Source organism: Hermetia illucens, chromosome 1, assembly GCF_905115235.1.
Source record: "Hermetia illucens chromosome 1, iHerIll2.2.curated.20191125, whole genome shotgun sequence".
NCBI lineage: Eukaryota > Metazoa > Arthropoda > Insecta > Diptera > Stratiomyidae > Hermetia > Hermetia illucens.
The window spans coordinates 120,494,119-120,519,660 of NC_051849.1; the positions used below are offsets into that span (position 1 = coordinate 120,494,119).

A 25,542-nucleotide genomic window follows, 5' to 3' on the forward strand; every position below is an offset into this window, starting at 1 on the left:
TCCAAACAGAGATGTGTGTATGTAGGTATATAGTATATGCATGCTAATGAAGTTTGCGGGTAGTAGCTAATTCAGAAAGAGATATTTGTACATTAAACCAGCCGTATTTAATATACGTACTATATATGTACATATGAATGCTTTTGTGCACAAAGTAAATCGGAAATATGGGTACGATCAATTTTTAATACGTGCATATATATGTACAGTATTCGGAAATTGGCAGTTTGTTTGTTTAGGTTGAGCATAATATCTATGGCTGTAATATGTACGTACGTCTTGTAGTTTGGAAAAATATGAAGGAATGTTTTGAATTCGTAGCTATATATATATATAGATGTGCGTTAAAGTTTCTTACATAAGATGAACACAAAACCTTTATACCCGAAGCGTGAGCTTCCGGTATTCCGACTTGTTTGATTTAAGTAAGAGGTGTACGAATTAGCTTTCAACATTTCCAATTCGATCTTAAGTGAAGCTATTTAAAGCTGCTGTTGAATAAAGGGATCAGTGAATAAATAAAACTAAAGTGGTAACCCCAAGGAACTCACATGAGCGGAGCGAGTAAAAGCTGTGCACACGGTCCGTGCTGTCTAAGTGCCACCGGCGGACATCTCACGGGAAGGAAACAGCAGACAGATCTACGCAGCGACAACGATCAGCAGTACCCCAAAGTGCTCAAGGGCGTGCCTCCGACCCGGTGAATCGAATCATCCGCGACTGCCGCCCTCATTCACGCCAGCACGCACTGAAACTCAACCCATCGCAACGGTCCGGCCGGAAACCAGCAGCAACAATTAGGCCCTTAGGAAATAAAGTCACACAAAGCGAAAACATATTTTTTTAAGGGAACATTTCAACATTGTGATTTTCAAAAGAGGAATAACGGTATCCTAGTATTTCATTTAGATATAAATATCGCTCTCCCATAGTAATTATCATTTTTTTTACATCAAACATATACACATATATCGTCAGTATTATCAAATCTATATTTAGCCCAGTAAGCGATCAACAACCTTTTTGGCGAATTTCCTAATTAAATTAAAATGGCAAAAATCAATTTTTAGACAAATGATCGTGTACCTTATGTTACTAGATACGAACTTACATTGGTGATTTATTGATAATACGTTGATTAACTCGTGCTTGCATAACAGGCATCGCGCTAACATTTATTCGAAAAGAAAGAACGAAATTTTAAATGGTGTAAAATTTTATGGTGTTAATGGTTAAATATATAGCAATTCATAAGAATAAAATTTAAAACCGCTGTAAGAGACGGCGTCCACGTGTTTGTGGAATTTTTCATTGCGGGATTTCCACTCTTTTGGCGAGTTATTGTGTTTTTTTTGGTCTGGCATCAAACGTCCGGACATTTGTGGGTGCGGCCTGCCGTGGTCAATTTAGGGCTTCGCAGAATTCGGTATCGCCGCGTCGTAGCATTAGCTTTTGGAGATGTCTGTAGACAATAAAGACGCAGCGGGCCCATCGGATCCGCAAGGACCGCCCTCGCCATGCACGTCCCTTCATTTTGGCGGCGGAACCCGAAGCTGTGGTTCGTCCATCTGGAAGCATAGTTCCAGATGTCCGGAATAACGGCGGACGCGACCCGGTGGTCGGTCTGGCTGAGGAGTCCATCCTACTAGCGGCCGACGTAGTAAAATCGGCCTCTTATACGCTTCTGAAGACCGAGTTAATCAAGCGCCTGTCGGTAAGTAAGCCAGGAAAGCTGGGTCACTTGCTGGCAGGTTTGACATTGGGCGATCGAACTCCCAGCCAATTGCTTCGCGAAATGAGGCAATTGGTGGGAGCAAGATCGACGATGACCTGATTAAGTCGCTCTGGCTGCGTCAGGTCCCGCAGAGCACCCAAGCGGTCCTTGCGTACGTCTCCGGTTCTTTGAAGGTACTGGCAGCTGCGGCCGATAAGATGCACGAGCTGCACGCGAGTTATGTATAACCAGACATCCGGTTCCATTAATTCACACGAAATCAAAATTCTCTTAGATCAAGTAAAACTGCACATACCGGAAATGCAATCGTAAGCATAATAAGCAGGTGTAAAGTGCAGACGCTAACATCAGCACTTTACACGAATAAATACGTCTGATTATACATAGCAAGGTGTAGTCCGATTAACTCTCTAAGATCGTCACTATATCCGACGGGACATCTGTATTTTAAAAATTAATAACGTTTTGTTAATAAAGTAGAAACTACATTATTTCAGTGAAACGCGGAGTTTTATTTTTTTTTATCCGTTCGGCTACCCACCAACAAAAACGCCACAATCGAGTAAATAATCCGCGAAGGAAAAATTATTCGAACATTGTGAGTGAAAAAGTGTCGTTTAAAAGCCGCGAAGGTATAAACGAAAAACACGAAACTAATAACAACCAAAAATCACGACGCGAAACTAATTAATAAAAATCGGTTTAAAGGCCGCAAAGGCATAAAAATCGTATTTTAGCCAGAGTGACTAAATCCGAAAAGGATAAAAAGCCTTTATTCGTCTTTAACTCTTTGCTGAGGCTGGCAAGAGTATCTAGCATAACAAATAATTGTGAAGTTCGAAATTGAAGAACTGTGGACAGTGAAAAGGACAGTGAACTTTTAGAGACTGAACTTTTAGGGACTGTGAACTTTTAGAAACTGTGAACTGTGAAACTGAAGGCAGAAGAAAAGCAAAATATTGCAGAAAGGACCGAGAATTAAGGTAGGATCCATCCAAATTATTTTTCCATAACTGTAAGAAGTAAAAGTGGAGGCTAAAGGTAGAAAACAGAAAAGGGAGAGTTTCTTCAATTCAATCAGAAACTTAGAAACAGAGAAAATGGAGGAAGCTATTTTGAACTTGCTACAGCAATTGCAAGAAAAAGACCAGCAACTTCAACAGTTAGCAGCGGCATTGCAGCAGCTAACACTAAACCAATCGAGTGCAGAGCAAAGGGAGAAAGTGTTAAAAGAAATAAGGTTCATGACAAAGTTTACCGGAACTGGAGACACTTCGATAAACAGCTTCATTAACAACTACGAGTACTATTTAAACAGGATCGTAAACGACGAATTAAAGAAAACAGCAGTCAGGACAATCTTTCACGAGAAGATCCAGGGAGAGGCGAAAGATGCGGTAATAAATCTACCCGAACCCGACAATTGGCAGTTCATCAAACAACAATTGAAATTAAGATATAGACCAGATATAGATCCTTTGGAAATTTATAGGAAAATTACAAATTTAAAAGTAAATAATGTAAGTGAGCTAGCTGAAGAAGTGCAAAAATTAAAGTACAAGGCAGATGAATTAATAATCTATTATAGAGATGAATCATATATTGATTTAGGGAATGTAAATTCTTTACTGGCCAACACAATAAAAGAAATGAGCCAAGGTGTCCTATTAGACAAAATTTACCAAGAAAAAGATATAGATAGGATAATTAGCATAATGAGATCAAGAAAATTTGAGGATGAATGTATTCGACCTCAGTTTCGAAAATTTAAAAATAACAACAAACAACAACCTTCAAATTACCATAATCAAAATTATAGCAAATCTAGGCAAGATAAATACGACAATGAACGTCACAAAAATTTTAATAATAATCACGACAAATCCAATAGAAATTATATGATAATCAAGACAGACATTATCATTCAAAATCGACTAGACAAGACAACCATTACCGACAAGACCGTAATGACAGCGGATGGTACAAAAGTTATTCCAACAATTCAGGTCATTATAAAGGACAAGGTACTAATCAATCAGGTCAAAGTAGGTCTAGTAACAAATCTGCACAACGACAGAGTGGCAGATGGGAAAAACAGCAACAAGTAGAGCCAATGGACATCGAAAATATAGAAAAAAAAACCGAACACCGAACAGGAAAATTATGAAAATGATAAAAGAAATAAATCAAGGAATCACAAAAACTCTAATCCGGAAGTAAATCACATAGATAGCCAAGTTTTTTTTCTCAACTAGCCTCGGAGTTACCTTTAATAAATATAACAATAAACAATAAAAAATATGCAGCCCTCATCGATACAGGTGCATCATTTAGTATAGCCGACAATAGAATCGATAATTTCGATAAAATTAAAATTAAACCCTTTTATTTCTCTACTATCGCTGGTAAAAATATTATTGAGTATGAAATACATACTCCCGCCCCTGTAGAAATATGCCCACCGCTATCACAAGCTTTGATAAGATGGAAAGTTGGAGCATTACAGAACAGGAAATACCAATTCATAATCGGAATGGATTTACTCGATAATCTCGATGCACTTATTGACTTGGAAGACAAAACTATTACTCTCAATAGGCAAACCATTAAATTCGCAAATAACCCTTACTCTTTTAACCAAATAAGCGCTTTAGAAGAAATTAATAGCGACTATATTAATAGGTTAAAGTTGGATCACCTCAATGAGGAAGAACACAGGGAAGTAACAAAATTAATAAAACGATTTGAAGGCGTTTTCTTTAAAGAAGGGGACAAGCTTACAAGCACCCCGAGCATTCAACATAAAATGAAAACTACAACGGAAAGTCAAATAAACTCAAAGTTATATAGATATCCTCCTAAGCATGAAGCCGAAGTGAGAAGACAAATATCTGAGATGGAAGAACAAGGCATTATCCGTAAAAGTAATTCCAGATTCTCAAGTCCTCTCATTATCATACCTAAGAAATGCGACAATTCTGGGGAGAAAAAATTTCGGTTAGTAGTAGACTACCGAAAATTAAATGAGGTAACAGTGGACGATAAATTCCCACTACCTAATATTGACTCTATTTTAGATAAACTGGGAAAAGCCCAATATTTTTCCACAATTGATCTGGCTAAAGGGTATCACCAGATTCTAGTGAAAGAAGAAGACCGACACAAAACGGCTTTCGTTACGCCACATGGGTTATATGAGTTTGTAAGAATGCCGTTCGGCCTGAAAAATGCCCCTGCGACATTTCAGAGGCTTATAAACGACATTCTTAGAGACCATATCAACCGAATTTGTGTCGTGTACTTAGATGATGTACTTATTTTCAGCACATCGTTACAGGAACACATGAAATCCTTAACAGCAGTGCTCAAAACACTACAAACCCATAAGTTAAGGATACAGATTGACAAGTGTAACTTCATGCGAAAAGAAACAGCATTTTTGGGACATATCATTACTAAGGACGGTCTAAAACCAAATCCTGAAAAAATTGAAGTCATCCAATCATTAGCACTACCAAAAACTGAGAAACAACTCAGAAGTTTCCTGGGATTAACTGGCTATTATCGCAAGTTCATCAAAGACTATGCGAAAGTAGCCCAACCGATGATTAAATATCTAAAAAAAGAACAAAGTATAAATATACATGATCCGAATTATATTGAAGCGTTCGAGAAATTGAAAAAGCGCATTAGTTCTCATCCTGTACTAAAATTTCCCGACTACGGTAAGCCTTTTCAATTGACAACGGATGCCTCTCAGTATGCAATAGGTGCCGTTTTATCACAAAACGGACATCCTGTTAGCTTTATATCTAGAACCCTTAACTGTCATGAACGAAATTATTCGGCGACAGACAAGGAATTTTTAGCCATCATGTGGTCTGTAAACTACTACAGACCATATCTGTATGGTAATCAATTCACAATTTTTACGGATCATCAGCCAATGAAATATCTTCAGGCAAAATATAATGGAAAAGATTTATCCCCCCGCCATCAAAGATGGTTACTCAAGTTAGGAGAATATACTTTTAAGATCGAGTACCTAAAAGGGAAAGATAACAAAGTTGCAGATTTTTTAAGTCGAGTAAAACAAATTGAGGACCACAATACAGAATTGAAAGAGATTAATAGCAGAACAAACTCATTCTCAGACTTGGGAATATTATTGAATGCCGAAGGCAGAGACGATGCTACTATGGCAACAGTACATTCCGCAGAGGAGGAACTTTTGGACCACATTCCAATCAAGGAAGACATCGTAAATAAGTACAAAATTCAATTCATTCTAACCAACAATAAAGTGAAGGAAATTGAAATAAGGCACAAAAGAAAAATCATATACATAGCTGAGCATGACTTCAACAATTTGGAAGACATTTTAAAAAGATATGTGAAAAAGGGAGTAATTGGCATCTACACTGAGTTAGATGACCACAAATACAATATTGTACAACAGAAAATAAGACAATTATATTCGAATGACAATACAGTTAAATTTGTGAGGTGTTCATTTAGAGCACAGGATATAGAAACAGAAGTAGAAGCGGTAAAGCAAATAGCTCTTTACCATGTGAAAGAAAGCTTACATTCTGGTATACAAGAGACCTTTAATTCAATACGGTACAAAATTTATTATCCGAAACTTATGGAACTCATTCAATTAGTAATTAACCAGTGCGATGTTTGCCAGATGGTAAAGTATGATAGAAATCCCATTAAACCGAAATTCGAAAAGTCTGGATGATATGAATCAAATTATTAATGTTGACATTTTTACTGTAGTGAAATATGATTTTCTCACCATCATTAATAGATTTTCAAAATTTGGATCCGCATATTTCCTACCAGACAAAACCCACTTCACCATAATAGAAACCCTAGAGGAACATTTCGCTAAGATGGGAAAACCAAACAAAATAATCGGTGGAAATGAAATTAATACGATTCATGTAAAAGAATTTTTAAGGACAGAAAGAGTTACAATACACATAACAAAGCCAAATAGCCACACTGGCAATGGAGATATTGAACGTTTCCATAACACAATAGTAGAAAAATTTAGGACATTATGGTTGAACAATTCTAACCTATCACCGAAACAAGTTATTCAAAAAGCAGTTGGAAATTATAACAACAGATATCATTCGACGATCAAATGTACCCCATATGAAGTACAGAATCGGAAAGTCGATTTTGGAAAAATTAAAGAAAATATTACGAAAGCAAAAGAAAAGTATTTACAAAAATTAAATGCAAAACGAGAAGATTATGAAGAAAATAGGGCAACGGGCTTCATAAGAAATTATAAAGCCGCTAGACACAAGTAACAACCTAAATTTAGAAAATCAAAACTAGAAAATGTTCATCCCATAAATATTAAAAGAAAACCTAAACTAGCTGACGAAGAAGATAATAGCTGTGATAATTCTATCTCAGAGGAGCAGATAGCAATCGCAGAGAAAACTGCGAAGTTTGGACCAGAAACGGAGATTCTTATATCAAAATTTAATTTAAATATAAGAAGGAGCGATGTTACTACCCTGTTAGGAACAGAATGGTTAAATGACAATATAATAAACTTCTATATTAATCTTATCGCTGATCGAAGCATACAAAGCGAAGACTTGCCAAAAATATATGGAATGAACACATTCTTTTCAGTATGTTTACAAAAGACAGGTTATCAATCAGTAAGGAGATGGACTCGTAAAGTAGATCTGTTTTCTTATGAGATGGTAGTGATTCCCGTTCATGTGAATCAAAACCATTGGTGCCTGGTAATAATAAATATGAAAGACGAAATAATAAAATACTATGACCCACTGGGAAAACCCAACCCAGAAATCTTAAACTTATTAGAGGACTATCTTAAGAAAAAATCAATGGATAAGTTAAATAAACCTCTCGACACTTCGACATGGGTGGAAGAAAATAAAACAAACAACCCACAACAGAAAAATGGATACGATTGTGGTGTGTTCACTTGTACATTCGCTGAATGTATTACTTGTAAAAAAGAAACCAATTTTTCTCAAGAAGATATTCCCAAAATCAGAAAAAAAATGCTTATAGAAATTCTGGAAGGAAAATTAGTTCGCTAACGAATGCACTAGCTCTACTAGCTCATTATTTTCCTCTACAATCAATCAGATTGTTATATATAATTTTTTTACAGGGAACCACACTAATGTATCTAATACTAATATTGTCAGTTATGCAACCAATAAGGGCAGCCTTGACAATACAACCTATACTGACCGAAAACGGATACACAGTTATTAACATGGGTACAACCGAAATAATACAGGATACAAAGACAATATTGCATATAATCAACACACGGGAACTCAAACAGACAATTGACGCAATAGAAGAGAATATTAATAGACTGGAGATCAGAAACGATCCGCTTATCGCAAAGGAATTGGAAGATATTCATGCAAAACTAAAAGCAATAGAACCAAATGCAAGACATAAAAGGGGATTAATTAATATCATTGGAACAACTAACAAATGGCTTTTTGGAACAATGGACGATGACGATAGAAAAGAAATCTCAGATCACATTATCATTAGAGAAAAATCAGGAAGAAGCGGTCTATAATATTAACAAGCAAATAGAAATAAATTCTCACATTAACGAAACTATTAACAGTCTTAAAAATATAATAGAAGCCGATAGAAATCAAATTACCAAAACGTATGACGAAGTGACAGCCAATGAAAGAAAAATTATCTTGCAACAAATAAAGCTAGATCAGATCTTTAGACTACAAACACTGGAAGAGAAAGTAGACCAAATAATGGATAGCATAGCATTAGCTAGACAAGGCATTATTCACCCTAGCCTACTTACAGTAACAGAAATAATGACAGTAAAATTGGACTTTTACAGACTAAAATACGTAAAGACAGGACTTTTACGATACAGTAACGATTCATTAACTTTAGCAATTAAAATCCCGAACAGTTACAAACTTGTAAACGTTAAACTACTTACAGCTATTCCTAATAAAAATTACATGGAAGTTAATTTAGAAGATCAATTTTTTGTAGAATTGAACAATATTAAATACCAATATATCAAAGAGATCCAAGCTGAAAAAGAACTTATAGTATTCAAAAATTGTATTACTCAAAATAACTGCGAATTAAAAGAAAACAAAATGTCTAGAATAGAAAAGATAGATGAAAGTAGAATTCTATGTAAGAATATGAAAAATCAAAAAATCATTAACCATTGTGATGACAGAAATATCTCAATGAATGGAAATTATTTAATAACCATTAACAATTGTACGATTCAAATTATAAACGAAACTTTCAGTAACAGCAATATTAAATTCATTGACAGATTTTTTTACGCAGACCAAGCAAAATATAATGTAACCAAAAATATAAAATTTGGAAACATTACTTTAAAAAATATAGAAATTCTGGAAAAAATTGAAATACTTAAATTTCACAAAGACGTAAATTCTATCATTCTACCAATTATAATTACGATGTTGATAATAATTATTATTGCTATACTTGCATTATTTTATGAAAATAACAAGAATCGAAAATTGATAATTTTGGAAAAAAATGAAAAAAACGATATTTCAAATGATATTAGAATTCAGGAGAATTCTTCTTCTAAGGAGGGGGAAGTTATGTATAACCAGACATCCGGTTCCATTAATTCACACGAAATCAAAATTCTCTTAGATCAAGTAAAACTGCACATGCCGGAAATGCAATCGTAAGCATAATAAGCAGGTGTAAAGTGCGGACGCTAACATCAGCACTTTACACGAATAAATACGTCTGATTATACATAGCAAGGTGTAGTCCGATTAACTCTCTAAGATCGTCACTATGTCCGACGGGACATCTGTATTTTAAAAATTAATAACGTTTTGTTAATAAAGTAGAAACTACATTATTTCAGTGAAACGCGGAGTTTTATTTTTTTTTATCCGTTCGGCTACCCACCAACAAAACTCGCGCGCCCGACCATAGCTGCCGGTCAGCAGCCGTTGGACGAAATAGCCGCCTTAGCAGCCAGTATGGCTGAAATGTGGGCGACGCTGGACGCTCAGCGTTCGGCCACCAGATCGCGACCTCGCTCGCAGTCTGCTGCTCGAAAAGGGCGATCGGTTAGCAGATTGTCAGGACAGCCTACGGACCTGCGCCTACTGCAAAAAAATTAGATACGCGGGGGATCCTGGCGACGGCCACCCAGAACGCAGCGCCACGTCGCCTAATGATTTTTGATCCCCTCAGCGGGCGCAACTACCTCGTAGATACTGGTGCGGAGATTTCGGTTCTTCCCGTACCCCGCACCATCGGCTATTTCCGCAACCACTGAAACAGGCGACAGCAAATTCCTCCCGAATCAACACCTACGGATACAGGCAAGTGGACGTGAGTCTTGGCTTGAGTAAGCTTCCCCATACTAGGCACAGACTTCTTGTATCACTATGGGTTGCTTGTGGACTTGCAAAACAAGTCTCTTATAGATCCCATGACCAACCTTAATTTGTTGGGCCAAATGGCATCTCACCCAAGTTACAATCTTTCCAGAGATTACCGATTCTAGTATTCGGGCACTTCTCCAAAAGTTCAGCCAGATTACTACCGAATGTAGTCTCTCTAAACCAGTGAAGCACAATGTGCAGCACCTCATTAACACTACTGGTTCCCCGAACTTCTCGAAGGTGCGTCCTCTACCACCCCAGAAACTGACTATTGCGCGGAAAGGATTTGAACAACTTGTTCAACAGGGTATCTGTAGACCTCCAAACAGCTGTTGGTCTTCCCCACTGCATATGGTCCCTAAGACAAACGGCGAATTGCGCCCCTGTGGGGATTACAGAAGGCTAAATGCACAGACTGTTCCTGGCCGATATCCAATTCCGCTCATCCACGACTTTGCTCATCATCTCGCAAATTGCCGCATCTTCTCGACAAGGCTTATCATCAAATCGCTGTAGCTCCAGAAGACATACTAAAGATGGCAATATGCACACCCTTTGGACTCTTCTAGTTCACGCGGGTGACTTTCGGATTGTGCAATGCAGCGCAAAGCTTTCAAAGGTTCATTCACTCAGTCCTGCAAATCCTGGATTTCTGTTTCGTGTACTTGGATGATGTTTTGGTCACTTCGTCCACTGAGTCTAAGCACTTAGCCCAACTGCATTTTTCAACGTTTCCTTGAGGCCGGGTTAGTCCTAAACGTTGAGAAATGCAAGTGCCTTCAAACACAGGTGAGATTCCTCGGCCACTCCACTTCCCCTGAAGGAATACAGCCCGGCCCGGACAAAGTGTAAGCGATCTCGAGCTTCCCGCGTCCGAAGACAGTGAAGGAGTTAAGGTGGTTGTTAGGCATGCTAAACTTCTATCGTCGTTTCCTGCCCAAGGCCGCCCAACACCAATCCGTTTCGAACACGTACTTGTCTGGCCCCAAAATAAACGACACACGAGAGATTGTGTGGTCTGAAGAGGCTGTCCGCGCGTTTGACAAATCCCGTCAACAACTGGCCGACGCTACATTCGTGGCATTTCCTCTGCGTTTTTGTTGATGCTTCTGACATCGTAGTAGGTGCTGCTCTTCACCAAAAGGTGAATCAGGTCTGGCAGCCGTTGAGCTTCTTCTCTAAGCAGTTGAACCCCGCTCAACGGAACTTGGAGTCTTGTTATTGCTTTACCCGTCCTATACCTTCAGAAGCCGTCTACAAAACACTGCGTTCGAGCTGGACAGTATTAGTCATATAATAAGAGAATATAAATTTCGAACTTATAGAATTTCAAATGATACAAGAAGAAAATCTCATTGAACTTGTCCAAAATTGGAACGATCGCATCATACAACACAGTCTCAGATTGAATGTGAATAAAACTGAATCTTTTGCGGCTTGTGACGTGAAACGTTTTGATTATATCCGAAATAATGAGGTCCGCGATCGATATGGGATTGCACCGATTGTGAAAAACTGCGAGGGAGGCTTTTTCGACAGTATGCACACATAATTTCCGCTAACGAGAATTCACTTGCCATTGATCTGAATATCGAAATTGATGGTAAGGGAGTTTTGCTCCAACAGGCCGACACAACGGTAGTTTCATACGCTGGATGGGAATTTAAAAGCCTCACGATTGCATCAGATCAGTGATATGATAGAACCAAATGACGAAACCGATCACGACGAGTCGCCCCCGCTTGTAAACGGGACAAAGGCTGAAGGAAAAAAATTGTCCACTGTTAAACAGGTATTTAGACCTGTTTTCAGCTTTCTCCTTCAGCTCTTGGGCAGGTGAAGAAAACATGTTCTGCATATATTTTGAGAATGATGGGGTTCTAAATCCGCATCAACTTAATGTTGGACCGGACCAAATGGGGAGCAACTTACTCCCTCTTTCCTGGTCCACGGACTCCTTGCTTAGGGCTTGCACCCAAACTTCACAGAAATGTCAAACGATGACGGCTTTACGGTTTCTTACCAGGGCAAAGGCAAATCGTCAGACGCTGCCTCACCTCTGCCCTGGTAGCAGTGTGACCCTAGCGGCTCGCAGATGTTAAATGCTCGTTTATATAATTCGTAGAACACGACATGACTAGATGTTATGACCACTCCAACATCATCTGCGAATCCGACGATAACGGCATGCTTAGCTACTGTGAGTCGTAAAACGTCATCATACATTACGTTCCATAGCAGAGGACCCATAATAGATCCCTGCGGAACTCCTACCGTTATTACATACATATTCGGCTTTTCGCCGGAATCATAAAGTAGCTTCCGCTGTCAGAAGTAACCTAACATTATATTTAATATATATTTTGACGTTTGTGCCGCGATGAGCCCTTGATATAGGTCCATCTCACCAGTGCACAGTACGCACCCTTTGTCGCAGTCTTTTCTGGCTAGCCAAAACCACTTTGGTAGCATCAACCGGTGGCCGAGCCTTTCGGAAGCCAAACTGTCCCTATCAATTATTAGATGCAGCCGGTTATGGATTAACCGCTCGAGGATCGTGCATATTGCATTCAGAAGACAAATAGGTCTACAGGATGTTGGTTCACTCATCGACTTACCTGTCTTCGAGATCAATGCAAGTTTTTGTATCTTCCACTGTGCGGGGATGGACCCTCAATCCAGGCAGTCTGTAAATACCTCTGCGAACATGCTTGGTGTCATTCTCATTGCCCATTTCAGCGCTTTGTTGGTGATTCGATCAATGCCGGAGACTGCGGTATCCGAGACCCTTTTCTCTGCGTTCGAGACTTCGTCTATAGTTAGTGGAGGGATGTCTGCAGCGCTGATTGGTATCACTGGGAAGATTGCTTCCGGATGTTGAGGCAATAATCTAGAAACGATATCCCACAATAATCTAGGGCACATAATAGGAATGATCCTTTTGCTTTTTATTGCCGACGTAATGGACTTGTACGATCCTCCCCATGAAATGATGTCTGCCTCATCACAGACTCGCTTGAAGCAATAATTTTTACTTTTCGTGACGGTCCACTGCAATTGTTTGCGTGCCTGTTTATATTCGAGGTACATTTATTCATGCTCTGTTGTCTTTCTTTGTACGACACTTAGCTATTTCAGCATTCCACCACTAGTTAAGGTTGCTCTTCCGAGAGTGTGCACGTCTTGGCATGTAAGCGTCTCCTTGAAATCTCTCATTCTCAGTGTATCTGTTGGGACAGCTGCGATGTTTTTCTATGGCCGCTCCAGTGAACTCAGTGTTCCACTGCAATACCTTCAGAAATATATCCTCATTAAGTACTCTTGATGAACAAGCTGTTTCTGGTTTCTTCATGTGAAAATTTATTGTTTTGGGTCCTTTGTCTATAGCAATTAATATCGCCAGGTGGTCGCTATGCATGTATTCTCCACGCTTGACCACTGATTGATTTACGAAAGCTAGATCGGCGATGGAGCCTAGCTTTCCACACCTAAAAATGTTTCCGCTTGCAATATTGGCCAGGGTGACGGTTAGACATGAGAAAACCTCGAGTAGCGCTCTTTTTTTCATCAAATAGAGCCATGTTGGGTATCAAGTAAAAGGTATTGATTAGTACTTCTCAAAACAGGTCTCAGTTTTGACATTTGATTCACAATCCTAATTTAAAAGGGGGACGGAGGGGTTGAAAAATGGACCCATCACGGGCCCATTAGAACCTACCTAAGCGAAATATCTGAAAAAAAAATCAGGAAGCTGCCACTATATAGTAATTTGGCTCCGAAATACCTTACGCACCGATAATTGTTCAAATAAAATTAGTAATAGTATATTTTGTATATATTATCATCATCATCATCAACGGCGCGACAACCGGTATCCGGTCTAGGCCTGTCTTAATAAAGAACTCCACCAATTCGATATCCCTAAAAGCTGATTGAGATTTGAAGAATTCTTCTCTCAAAGGCGACCAAGAATTCGCAGTTTTTTTCTGCTAAAAACCCAACCCAGGTCTCCGAGGAATACATGAGGACTGACGAGATCATAGCCTTGTACAGTAAGAACTTGGACCCTATGGTGAGACGTTTCGAGCGGAACAGTTTTTTTTTAACCTGAAATAGGCTCTATTGGTAGCCAACATCGGTTGTGATTTTTGGCCGTGGATAGAAGAAATTCTTCCCGTTTGACCAGTGCGGTTTCAGATTGTTGGTTGATTGGCTTTTGGTGCTGACTTTGCCACCATATATTTAGTATTGCCTTCTTTTATGTGCAGCCTAAAATCTCGCGCCGCCTGCTCTATCTGGATGAAGACAGTTTGTACGTCTCGGGTCGTTCTTCTTAAGACAATGAATTTCGCGGACTGTTTCTTCTATAATCAGTGATGGAAATGTGTCAGTGCAGTGTCTTCCGTTGCTAGCTTACTTTCATCGTCGCAACAGCCGTTCATCTCCAGGATCTTTGTCGACTGTGGTTATTGCGCGATCCATTTCCCTCTTGTATGTGTGGGCTGTGTTGTGGATGGCTTCAGTGTTAACTCTCACCTGATTGTCAGAGGAGATTCTGGGTGGTGCTGTTATTCCAGCTCGAAGCACTATGTTAACGAGATAGTGATCCGAGTCTATATTGCCTCCCTGTATGTTCTAACATTCATCAAGACTGAGATGTGGCAGCATTCGATCAGCCCGTCGTCAATTTGGTTGAGAGTGATCTAGTCTGGAGAGGCCTACGTTATATATTAAAATGTTCAGCAATTGACTACAAGTTTATCCTAGGATCATGAAATAAAATGTAGGCTATAATAAAATATGATCCTACTTTGGTGGAAATCGCACTGTTAATAATAGTTATAATGACCTATTATCGTCTATTATTGTCACTTCTGTGCAAATTCTAAGACTTTGATTGTCATTATCACACAAAAGTAGATATTCTAGCATAATATGTGCCCATAAATTACGTGCTAGGTGGAACATATGTACACTCAAATGATTTATTAAAAGAAATACAAAAGTAAAGAAAACCTGAAAATTTCATTAATTTATCAAATACAGTAATTTCCAAATTATGAGCATTGCGTCGACCACGTGCGTCGAACAAACTTAATGATTAACATTAAAATTTCGTTAGTTATGGTCCCGTTTTATATTCAATTAGCTAGAATGTATGAACCTTCTATGAAATGCTTTGCCTTCTAGTCGATGAACATTTTTTGCTGCATCGTTACCAAACGAATTTATTTTTGTTTCAGCTCTCCAGCGGATATTACGCCATTTTTTCTCACCTTCTGATCCGCACCAGGTTCTACGATTCAGTTCTTCCTCATCTTCAAATTTGCGATTTCAAGCAAAAGCCGACAATTCTACCGGGTAGCTTCGTCCTTACTAATCGTCATCGAATAATTTGTGATGAAACAACATTGCCAATTTCGCCTGTTTCGCTCTCGATTGTCTATTGCTGGTAAAGACTTTCTGAGTGTACCACACCTTTCAATGGCTAGTTTCAGAGCATTTCCAACGAAATTTTGAGACCGCCCCATTAATGTGGCAATACATTTGTATGTTTTCCCTCCATTCCGAGGCTGACGAACAAGTCGTCTTTCCTTTACACTACAGTGAAGTCCACGACCTATCTAATATTATGATAATATTATGATTCTATGTTTATTTAGTTAAATTTCTTCATAATCTTTCCTGCTGTAATTAAATCTTTCTTCTTTTCTTCAGCCTTTGTTCCGTTCACAAGCGGGGTCGGCTCGTCGTGATCGGTTTCACCATTTGGCTCTATCGAATGCATGAACCGGGTGCAATCTCGAGGCTTTTAAATCCCGATCCAGCGTATCAAGTCACCGTTGTTTCGGCCTGCCTTTTGGTCGTTTACCATCGACTTCGATGTTCAGACCAATAGTGGCGAAATCTCGTTAGCACGAATTGCGTGATCATACCATCGAAGACGAGTCTCTTGCAATTTTTCCACGATCGGTGCAACCCCATTGTCCTAATTCTGATAGGTCCACTCGGTGATACACCGCGTGAGTCTTTCTCCTTGATCAAGTGAAAAACCTGCTCAAGTCTGTCAGTATGTTCATTGGGTGAAACACCGAATGAGTCTGTCTTTCTTAATTGGGTGGAACACCGAATCAAGTTTAGTCCAGTAGAGTATATTTCCAAATTTTCGAAGTCTCCAGCAGCCTCACTGGAGAAGAATAAAAGGCTTAGTTCTTCGGGACTTGAAAATACACTAAATTCTTTATTAATTGTTCTCGCTTAAATAGTAACACGCTAATACCAAAAAGTGTACAAAAATGCTTACTTGCTATTTAGAAAAATTACAAATTGCTTATATGCTAAATACGCGTGCATGCGGAGAATATTCACCTTTGATATGCAAATATTGCACCGGATGCGCGTTCATACGGGTTTTTTTTACTGCTGCCTGAACATCCTCCCCTCCGTTGAGCGTTAGGTCAACCGTTATTCTGGATCAATCGCAATCGTAAAGGCTGGGGTTGAAAGATTCTTAGGTAGAGGTATCGGTTTCTTAGTAGTGTTACGAGAGGTCCTACATCTGTGTTTCCAATAAAGGTAAATAACTACTGTTAGAATACCACCGAGACAAATGTAGGCGACAGTGATATGGTGAACGTCCTTTGGTAGTATGGTAGTCACTAGATGCTCCCGTTGTTGCAAGTTGTATAGATCCATCTTCAGTTCTGTTAAATTGTTTAGAAGGGATTCTCCTATGCCTTCGTCATTACTTAATTCGCTGCTATGTGGTGGTAAAACGAATTCGGTAAGATTCTGAATTTGTGTAAATGAAATGTTAATAGTGCTTGGAAATACTTGATGTGCTTGGATAGTTAGTGATTCCTCTCTTATGGTGCAACCTTCACGTAGTTCAATGATACCGCTTCCTGATAGAGTCATCTGAGTAACTGTTGTGCCGCAGCCTATGTTTATCACTTTGCCTTCGAAGAAATATATCCAACGTCTAATTTGGACATTTTGCAACGTTCTTTGGAAGGAATGTGACTGATGAAGCTCATTTCACATGCATTCACTCTTGATCCTATCCGATATAGGGGATGTGGTTGTCTGCAGACGTAGTTGAACTTCTGAGTCCGATGGCAGTGCTCCACCTCCTGATCAGGCAGGGGATAGTACTGGTCACGATCCCAATTAACGATTAGATAACGTAATGTTGTTGTGATTGCAGTGACGATTCCATTAGCAAAGATGGGCACAGGAACAATATAGAATAGCTCGAAACTTTCGACCGATATTAATGGTAGTTTTAATCGGAAGATAATATGCTCTGCCATGATGCGTCCTTCAATAGTCATGATATTATACAGCTCTAGTAGATGGTTCGATTTAGTTGGCAGCCGTAAATGTGGAGGTAGTTCCTCCCTGATGTTGGATAACTCCTGTTGTAATTGTTGTGGTGCCAACAATTGCGGGTTAAATTTTCCATGGTGTGTGTCAATAAGGATGTCTAGAAAACTTGTTTGTACCTTTTGATAGTGGTTGACTGATAATAAGAGCTGCAATGCTGCTGATGAAAAGGTCTGCATCACTTCTGGCTCCCGCACTTCCTTGGCTATTTTGTTTGTTTGTGTGGCGGTATGGTTGAGAGCTGCGTTTAGAGTTTGCATCGATTTGTGGGTTGATTGCTCCAAGTTCATCATTACATTGACCGTGGAGTCAACGATGGACGTCTGGTTTTTCATTAATTGCAGGAGATGTTCGTCGTTCCCCTTTAAGTTCTTTATAGTTTCTGTCATCTTTGTAGCATAGTCAGAATCGAGTACTCCGAAGAGTGAGTTGGCAAGGTTACCAACGATATTTAGAGCTCCTCTTTTATATCTTCGTGACATCTCGTTATTGAATGGCCGTACAAATATTGTGAAGTCTCGCAATTCCTGTTTGTAGGTTGTCCATGTTCTTCCAATATGATATGAGGTTGTAATAGATTATCAAATTCCAATCGTTCAAGATCAAGTAGGCAGCTCCTAAATTTTCGAAGTAGATAGCTGGTGGAGATTGGAAAGGGGTGATCCGTGCTGGGTTGGCTAGAACGGGTAGGATTAAACTAGTCCACAGTAGCAGGTTTACGGAGGAGTGCGAAATTTTCTTCTTCTTCGCTCTTGAACATCGAATTGCTTCTGAGTTTTGCGTGCAGGTATTTATAATCCGTTCCTTTGATGGAGCTGGGGGTTTTTGCTGCGAAGAGTCTTCGGTGTCGTTCGGTTCTACCGGTAACGGTGCTAAATTATGAATTGCTCTCTGTAGGACTCCTGACGATGTTTTGATCTCTGCTATTCTTATTAGACCATCTCGACCTTTTATCCCCTTTATTATTCGCCCCAATCTCCACTGCAGAACGGGAATATTGTCTTCTTTGATAACCAGCAGAATTCCAGGTTTTACGTTTTCGCAGTTCTCTTTCCATTTTTGACGCTGTTGCAGTTCCGACAAATATTCGCTTGACCATCTTTGCCAGAATCTATTTTTTATGTCGTTGATTTCCTTCCATCTTTGCGGTAAATTTGCTTTTACTGCTTGGGCGTGTACATCAACTGGGTTCGTTAGTGGTTCCCCAATTAAGAAATGGCCTGGAGTTAATGCCGTAAGCTCTCTAGCCTCGGATGATAGAGGTGTCAATGGCCTTGAATTCAAAATAGCCTCGACTTCGATTGTTAAAGTTACCATTTCTTCATACGTAAGTTTTGCTGGGGACATGTTTCTGATTAAAAAGTGTTTGGCAGATTTTACTGCTGCCTCCCACAGGCCACCGAAATGAGGCGATCTTGGTGGAATAAAATGAAAATCAATACCCTTGGGCGTGCAAAAATTGATTAGTTGTTCTTGGATTGTTCCCCGTATATGCTTTCCTTTAATTCTGCTAGTTGATTTTTAGCGCCCACAAAGTTAGTTGCATTGTCGCAATATAGATTTCGACAATGTCCTCTACGCCCAATGAAACGTTTCAGCGCATTGATGAAGGCTTCTGTTGTTAGATTCGTCACCAGTTCCAGATGCACCGCCTTTGTTGCAAAGCAACAAAAAACAGCAAGGTACGCCTTTTGCGGACGATTGCCTCTCCCCTTAAAGTGAATCCATAGAGGGCCGGTGAAGTCGATACCAGTATTCGTGAATGGTCTGGCTGGTTGTACTCGATGGGTGGGCAGGTTTCCCATGAGCTGCGTCATGAGTTTTGGTTTCGCCCTTGCGCATTTCATACAGCTCTGCACGATAGATCTGATGGCTGCTTTGCCCTTGATAGGCCAAAATCGTTGTCTCGCTATTGCCAATAAGGCTTGGCGTCCGGCGTGAAGATGATTATGGTGCAGATCATTTAAAATCAATCGAGTTACGTAATGGCCGTAAGGAAGAATGATCGGGTGTTTGGTATCATAAGTTAAATTTGAAGCTTCAAGCCGACCGCCGACTCTCAAAAGTCCGAATTCGTCTAAGAATGGATGCAGACTGCTCAATGGATCAATGTTGTTTAATTGCTTGTTACATGTTAGTTGCTGCATAGATTCTCGATACACATTCCATTGAACTTCCTTTATTATTACTCGCAAGGCTTCCTCCATTTCGCTTGCACTTAAGAGCGATTTTTCCCGTTCCTTGTGGTTCGTTGTTTGTGCATTCCTAACGAACCGTAGCACATGTGCCATTATGCGTTGCAGTCGTTGAAAAGAGTTTTGATTGTCGATTTGATTGATAAGGGAAATTGAGTCCTTCACCATGGCCAATACCATTTTTGAACGTTTTTTCTCCAAGGTGGTATCTACACTATGAAACCTTTCCGGCCAGCACTCTTCAGTCCCATGAAGAAATATAGATCCATAGAACCAGAGGGCATAATTCTGCAGTTTTCCAGGAGCGACACCTCTCGATACCAAATCTGCTGGATTCTCCTTTGAATGTATGTGCCTCCATTGCTTGGGTGAGGATTTTTGTTGTATAGCAGCGACTCGATTAGCCACGAACTTATAAAATGACGATGCTTCCGCATTGATCCAATTTAGGACAATTATAGTCTGGAATTTCTATGTCCCGTTTAAGCCGATGAACGAGTTCAGCTGCTAGCCTTGCTGCACACAATTCCAATCTTGGTAGGGTCACTCGTTTTAATGGTGCCACCTTCGACTTTGCACATAAAAGACGAACTGTGCGCGTGCAGACGGGTTTTTTTTACTGCTGCCTGAACACCCATATCGATCGCGGATGTGATCAAAACGTGTCACGACACTATTCCAACGCAACATCTTCGTCTCCATTACCGCAAGACGCCGTTCATTGTCTTTTACAGTTGGGCAACACTCCAACACTGGAACCATAGAGAGCGACCGGACGGACCACATTGCGGTAAATTTTAGATTTGAGACGTTCGTTAATACGTCGATCACAAAGAACAGCAGTTGTGCAACGCCACTTCATCCAGGTTGCGTTAATGCGTGCAGCAATTTCGTAACGCAGTTCTCCATTGGCTGATTGCGGTGACCCGCAATTTTCTTTAGATTCAATCTGAGACCGTGTTGCATGAGACGACCATTCCAGGATCATTGCTAGGAAAACATCATCTGCATAAAGCAGTGTGTAGGGCGCAGGAAGTTGGATATCCCTTGTGACGGTGTCCATAACAAGAACAAATGGGAGTGATGAGAGGGCGCTTCCTTGATGAACCCAACAGAGACACGAAGCGGTTTTGATACACTTGCCATACTTCGAACCTTACTCGGATCGTGGTACAGCAATTGAACCCAGCGCACGAGTTCTTCTGGTACTAAGTGTTGTCGTAAAGCATACCAGATGAGTTCGTGTGGCACACGGTCAAACGCTTTCTCTAGTTCCAGAAATGTAATGTAAAGGGGGCGATGCTTCTCACAGTGTTTCTCCATGAGTAGCTGCGCAGCGTGCATTGCGTCAGTAGTTTCGCAGTTTTTGACAAATCGGGCTTGATTTATGGTTATTTCAACGATTTCGCGAATACGGTTGTCAAGAATGCGTTCAAAAATCTTCATGGGATGGGAAAGTAATCTGATCGGACGGTAATTTGCCTCCTCAGCTTTTGTTGTGCTGACAGTTAAGCCCTTTGGTCTTTAACGTAGGTACCTGTCGTGGGGACTTAATCCTACGGTCCTCTTCAGACACGGATTGATTTTGTGACCACAATCAGAGCCCCGCTGAGACAAGCAACAACGGTACCAGCCTATACCAAGTGCATCGCTTAGCATTCATACTGGTGGATGCAAGAATTACCTAAATCTCTACCGAACTAAGGAGTACGGCACCCGTGTTGAAACGCAACACCACGCCGAGGCCCGAAGGTCTCTTCTCGCTTGAGCATAACCACAACCCCCATGAAACTCCCACTAGGGGGCCTACCGCAAATAACCGAGCTGTCCTCACATACAACAGGAGTTCACCCGAAGTATGAGAGTCCAGAGGCTATCCCGGTTCCCATGGTACCAGTATACCCCTGGTAAGGTTTCGTGACCAATTTACCACTTCAGATGAGTCCCCGTGCAGACTCGGGTCTGATCGCCCTAATTAGGCTTTTGGAGCATTCGCCTACTGCATCACGGCCGGCAAACGAAAGTGATTACAGCGTCTCCCGGTGCCGCCACTATGGAGGTTCTCCTCGGCCACTTGGTTTTGGTTTCCTTCTCGTCTTCCTCACCGCCACCTCTGAGCACCTTGTTGTGCTGACAGGTGGAACTGGTCCAAATGTCGGCAATGATTGTGGAAGTGGAGGATGAGCAAATTCTTCAGTTGAAATCTACTCGAAGTATTCTCGCCTCCGTTCGAGTCGACGGTTGGTAAGCAAAGTACCGTTCTTGCCATTAACACAGCATAAGTGTTCGACATCCTATGTACGTTCGTTACGACTTTTAGCAAGTCGATACAGATCTCTCTCGCCATCCCGAGTGTGCAATTTATCGTAAAGATTTTTGTAATGCTTCGCTCGGGTAAGCGACTGCTTTCTTTGCTTTCCGGTTGGCATTCTGATAAATTTGTCAATTGGCCGGTGTTTTATCGTCGAGACATTTGTGGTAGAGACGTTTCTTCTCACGGACCTTCATTTCAATCTCATCACTCCTAAGCCAAGTATCTCGGTTGATGTACCCGGCTTGGTGACCCCGAGGGTTGGAGAGGCCGCTTTGTGGATCGTGTCTTTTATTTGGTTCCATGATTCTTCCACATTCGGAATGGTCGGTAATCGTGTGAGTGAAATCGTTTCTTCTTTCTTCTCACCAAATCGCCACCATTTAATGCGCCGTTATTTCAGTACGTTCCTCACGCTGTTTTATCGGTGGCTTAATTCGCAGGACAGCAATCAACGGCCGATGTTGAGGTGCGATGGTTTCATAGGGAACGGCTTTGCAATCAGTGACAGTGGTAAAATGTCGGCGTCTTATGAGAATATAGTCGATTTGCGTTTTACTGTTTCGACTGTAAAATGTAGGAAGATGAGACAGTCGTTTGATAAACCATGTATTCATAAGTATAAGGTGATATGTGTCCGAAAAATCGATTATACGCTCGCCATACTCATTGCGCGCTACGAAGTCCTTTCACCCACATGACCATTAAGGTCGCTGGCCGTGATAATAAAGTCGTCAGGAGGCATGTGACAAGTCTTTTCATCCAGAAGTTGCCAGAAGGCGTCTTTCTCGGCATCAGGTCGACCTGTCTATGGTGCGTACGCGGTGAAAAAGTGAATAATGCCATGAGCTGATATAATGGTGAGCTTCATCAGCCGATCATCAAATCGTTCGACTTCTTTAATGGCATCACGGAAACTCTCTGAGATGGCAATGCCAACACCATATTGAATGTGTGGGGTGCCAAAATTTAGCGTGCAGACACGTATGCCCGTACGCCCATGCATCAAGAACGCTTTCCCATTTCTCGACAGGACCGGGGCCCGTCCTGCCGCGTCGACTGAAGTGGACACCCTAGTATTTCTCTGAGGCTTGTGACTCAATCTGATCATCATATTTGTAACGACATTATATGCATTTTCTTGGTCGGCATGTCGCGGGACGTCACCAAGAGAGATCAGGTAAGATTTAGCGTAGTGAAATAACTCCAACTACACTCTATTTGTATCATTCCCTGGTTTCAGCATTTTATATTTGTTTTATTGAAGATAGTACAGAGTACGATGCCTCATACCCTCATCCTTTACCTGGGCGTGGGACCAGTATATTCCGCATGGCGGAGCTCCTACTCTAACTAAATAACTAAAAAAATCGAAATGATTATATTTAAATAGCCTGCTGTAACTAAATAACTAAATAAAATCATATAAATTTTTTTGAATATACACCTATTTTACTGTCCAGCTCCTCTTCGCTCCTTCTGAACGAATAAAAAAGTCACAATATTAATCGAAAAGTAGTTTAATTTTGAAGGTTTTGTTTACATATAACAATTTTTTGGGAAATTGACTAGAAACGCCCCGTAACTTTATCCTGGGGTTATATTTGTGATAATTTAGATTATAGTATGAAGGAAGGTACCCTCAAGTTTGATCAAAATCGTACTATTACTAACAAAGTTACAGTACCTCAAAGTTACAGTACCTCAAAGTTACCTTTACCATGTAAATTTACTGCAACCTAAGTGTTAAGAGGTAATTTTTTTGTGAAGAACCGGATGAAGATACAAATTTCTCACCATATTTTATTAATATTAATCAATATTTTAAGAATACGTAGTAATTTTTTCAGCCCGATAGCACATTTCATTATTGAAATACAGAGCAATTTATATACCCATCTCCAAAAAAGGTGTTTTTTTGCTGCCACGCTAGAGGGTGCAGCGATCATCTTAAAAAAAAAGTAAACGGCATTTTAACGTGCAGTATTAACTACAGCCCGCAAACTAGGATTATTAAAATATTAAAAGTTGAATTTTTGGTGACTTGGTAAACTTTTTAAACTTATTAAAATCGGTTCAATGTCTGTCTGTCCGTCTGTCTTTTATTTTGTTTTTTAAGGAGGTGGAAATCTTCAAAAGACTCTGGCCTGGGCACGGCAGAGTGTGGGATTTTTACCCACTAAAACCAGACCCGAAATTTACACGGTAAAGACAATTTTGAGCTACTGTAACTTTGCTACTAATAGTATGATTTTGATCAAACTTGGAGATAATATGCTTCATATAATATTTTAAACTACTACCAACTTTTATAACTCTGAGATAAACTTAAGGGGGGTTTTACTCAATTTTCCCAAAAATATGGTAATATACTATTATTAACTTAATTTGAACGGATGTCGATATGGAGAGTATTTTGAGGCCTGGGCACCATATAGAGGCAGCTTCGTTATTTTTTTCAGATTTTTCAGTTGGGTAGTTTCTGAGAAAGGGTCGGTTAAAGAAATTACCACTTTCGACCCCTCCCACTGCCCGCTTTTCTAATAAATCTCAAAACACACACTATATTCAGTGAAAAAAATGTTTACTCCCCCTTTTACATGTGTGTTCAATTGTTGTCCTTTTAGCGAAGTCATTTGAACGTCATTTGGGCCGATAAATACGCGTTTTATTACGGCGGTCGACATGAATCTGGCATGTGACTTATTAGGTGTTTAACACTATAATTTCCGAACGACTCCGAATATCAAAAAAACACTTTGCCCATATATTCTGCACTATATCTAGATACAATCGATGCCAAAAAAAAATCGATTCCGCGGATCCGACACACGGGATGCCCCCTTTAAGTATCAATGTCACACTAAAGTGAGTAGTCTGACTTGCTAAATGCATATAACTTATGGGCCGCGAACCAATGGTATAGTTTTGTCCTCAACAAAAGCTTTCATACCTGAAGCCACGGATTTTAGCAATCGACTCTGGGAGGTGGCTATTAACTCTCACTGTATACCGACGATTTGTTAGAAAGGATTCTAGATATAAAGGAAACCCAAAATTTTACTAGGTTATATACTCCTATAAGGCCTTCATGCGAGACAGTCCTACCGATTTTTTTCTTTGTAGAGCGTTCTTGGTAAAGAGGATTACTCCATATAGCTGATGAGTGGTTGAGTGACCTTCCCTAAATCCAAACTGAGAATCTGGTATGATGTTTTTAGTATCTACGACTGTCTTTATCCTAGCTAGTGTTCCTTTTTTAAATATTTTTTAGATATCGGAAGTAAACTAATACGTTGGTAATTTTGGCAGCAATTGGCCTTTTTCGATGGCTTTGCTACCGGAACTGTAATTGCTTCTTTCCACGCAGTATAGTTAAATATATTATTCCCCTTTTGCTGAGATTTTTAACTGATCACAGAAGAATTCCATCACAACTCGACTTTTCAA

The 25,542-nt window shown here is 40.1% G+C and overlaps 3 protein-coding genes across 3 annotated transcripts; 1 reads left to right on the forward strand and 2 right to left on the reverse strand.

Annotated features, from left to right (window-relative positions):
* The first annotated feature begins 349 nt into the window (after window positions 1–349).
* On the forward strand, window positions 350–9,466 carry LOC119647266. Its single transcript, XM_038048154.1, has 2 exons — window positions 350–3,246; window positions 7,914–9,466. The coding sequence occupies exons 1-2, from the start codon at window positions 2,836–2,838 to the stop codon at window positions 8,340–8,342; spliced, it is 840 nt and encodes a 279-aa protein (XP_037904082.1). The 5' UTR covers window positions 350–2,835; the 3' UTR covers window positions 8,343–9,466.
* A 7,684-nt stretch (window positions 9,467–17,150) lies between these two features.
* On the reverse strand, window positions 17,151–17,975 carry LOC119661190. The gene has a single exon (XM_038070414.1). It carries the CDS (start codon window positions 17,973–17,975, stop codon window positions 17,151–17,153), a length of 825 nt encoding a protein of 274 aa, XP_037926342.1.
* A 1,074-nt stretch (window positions 17,976–19,049) lies between these two features.
* LOC119661199 lies at window positions 19,050–19,961 on the reverse strand. Its single transcript, XM_038070424.1, has one exon. The coding sequence runs from the start codon at window positions 19,959–19,961 to the stop codon at window positions 19,050–19,052; it is 912 nt and encodes a 303-aa protein (XP_037926352.1).
* Window positions 19,962–25,542: the final 5,581 nt, after the last annotated feature.

What these genes read in the sequence shown, in the direction of transcription:
- LOC119647266 (XM_038048154.1), top strand. Translation starts at nt 2,836, where the DNA reads ATGGAGGAAGCTATTTTGAACTTGCTACAGCAATTGCAAGAAAAAGAC. An exon ending in GGAAAATTACAAATTTAAAA is followed by an intron (nt 3,247 to 7,913) that starts GTAAATAATGTA and finishes ATTTTTTTACAG; the next exon opens with GGAACCACACTAATGTATCT.
- LOC119661190 (XM_038070414.1), bottom strand. Translation starts at nt 17,975, where the DNA reads ATGACAGAAACTATAAAGAACTTAAAGGGGAACGACGAACATCTCCTG.
- LOC119661199 (XM_038070424.1), bottom strand. Translation starts at nt 19,961, where the DNA reads ATGGTATTGGCCATGGTGAAGGACTCAATTTCCCTTATCAATCAAATC.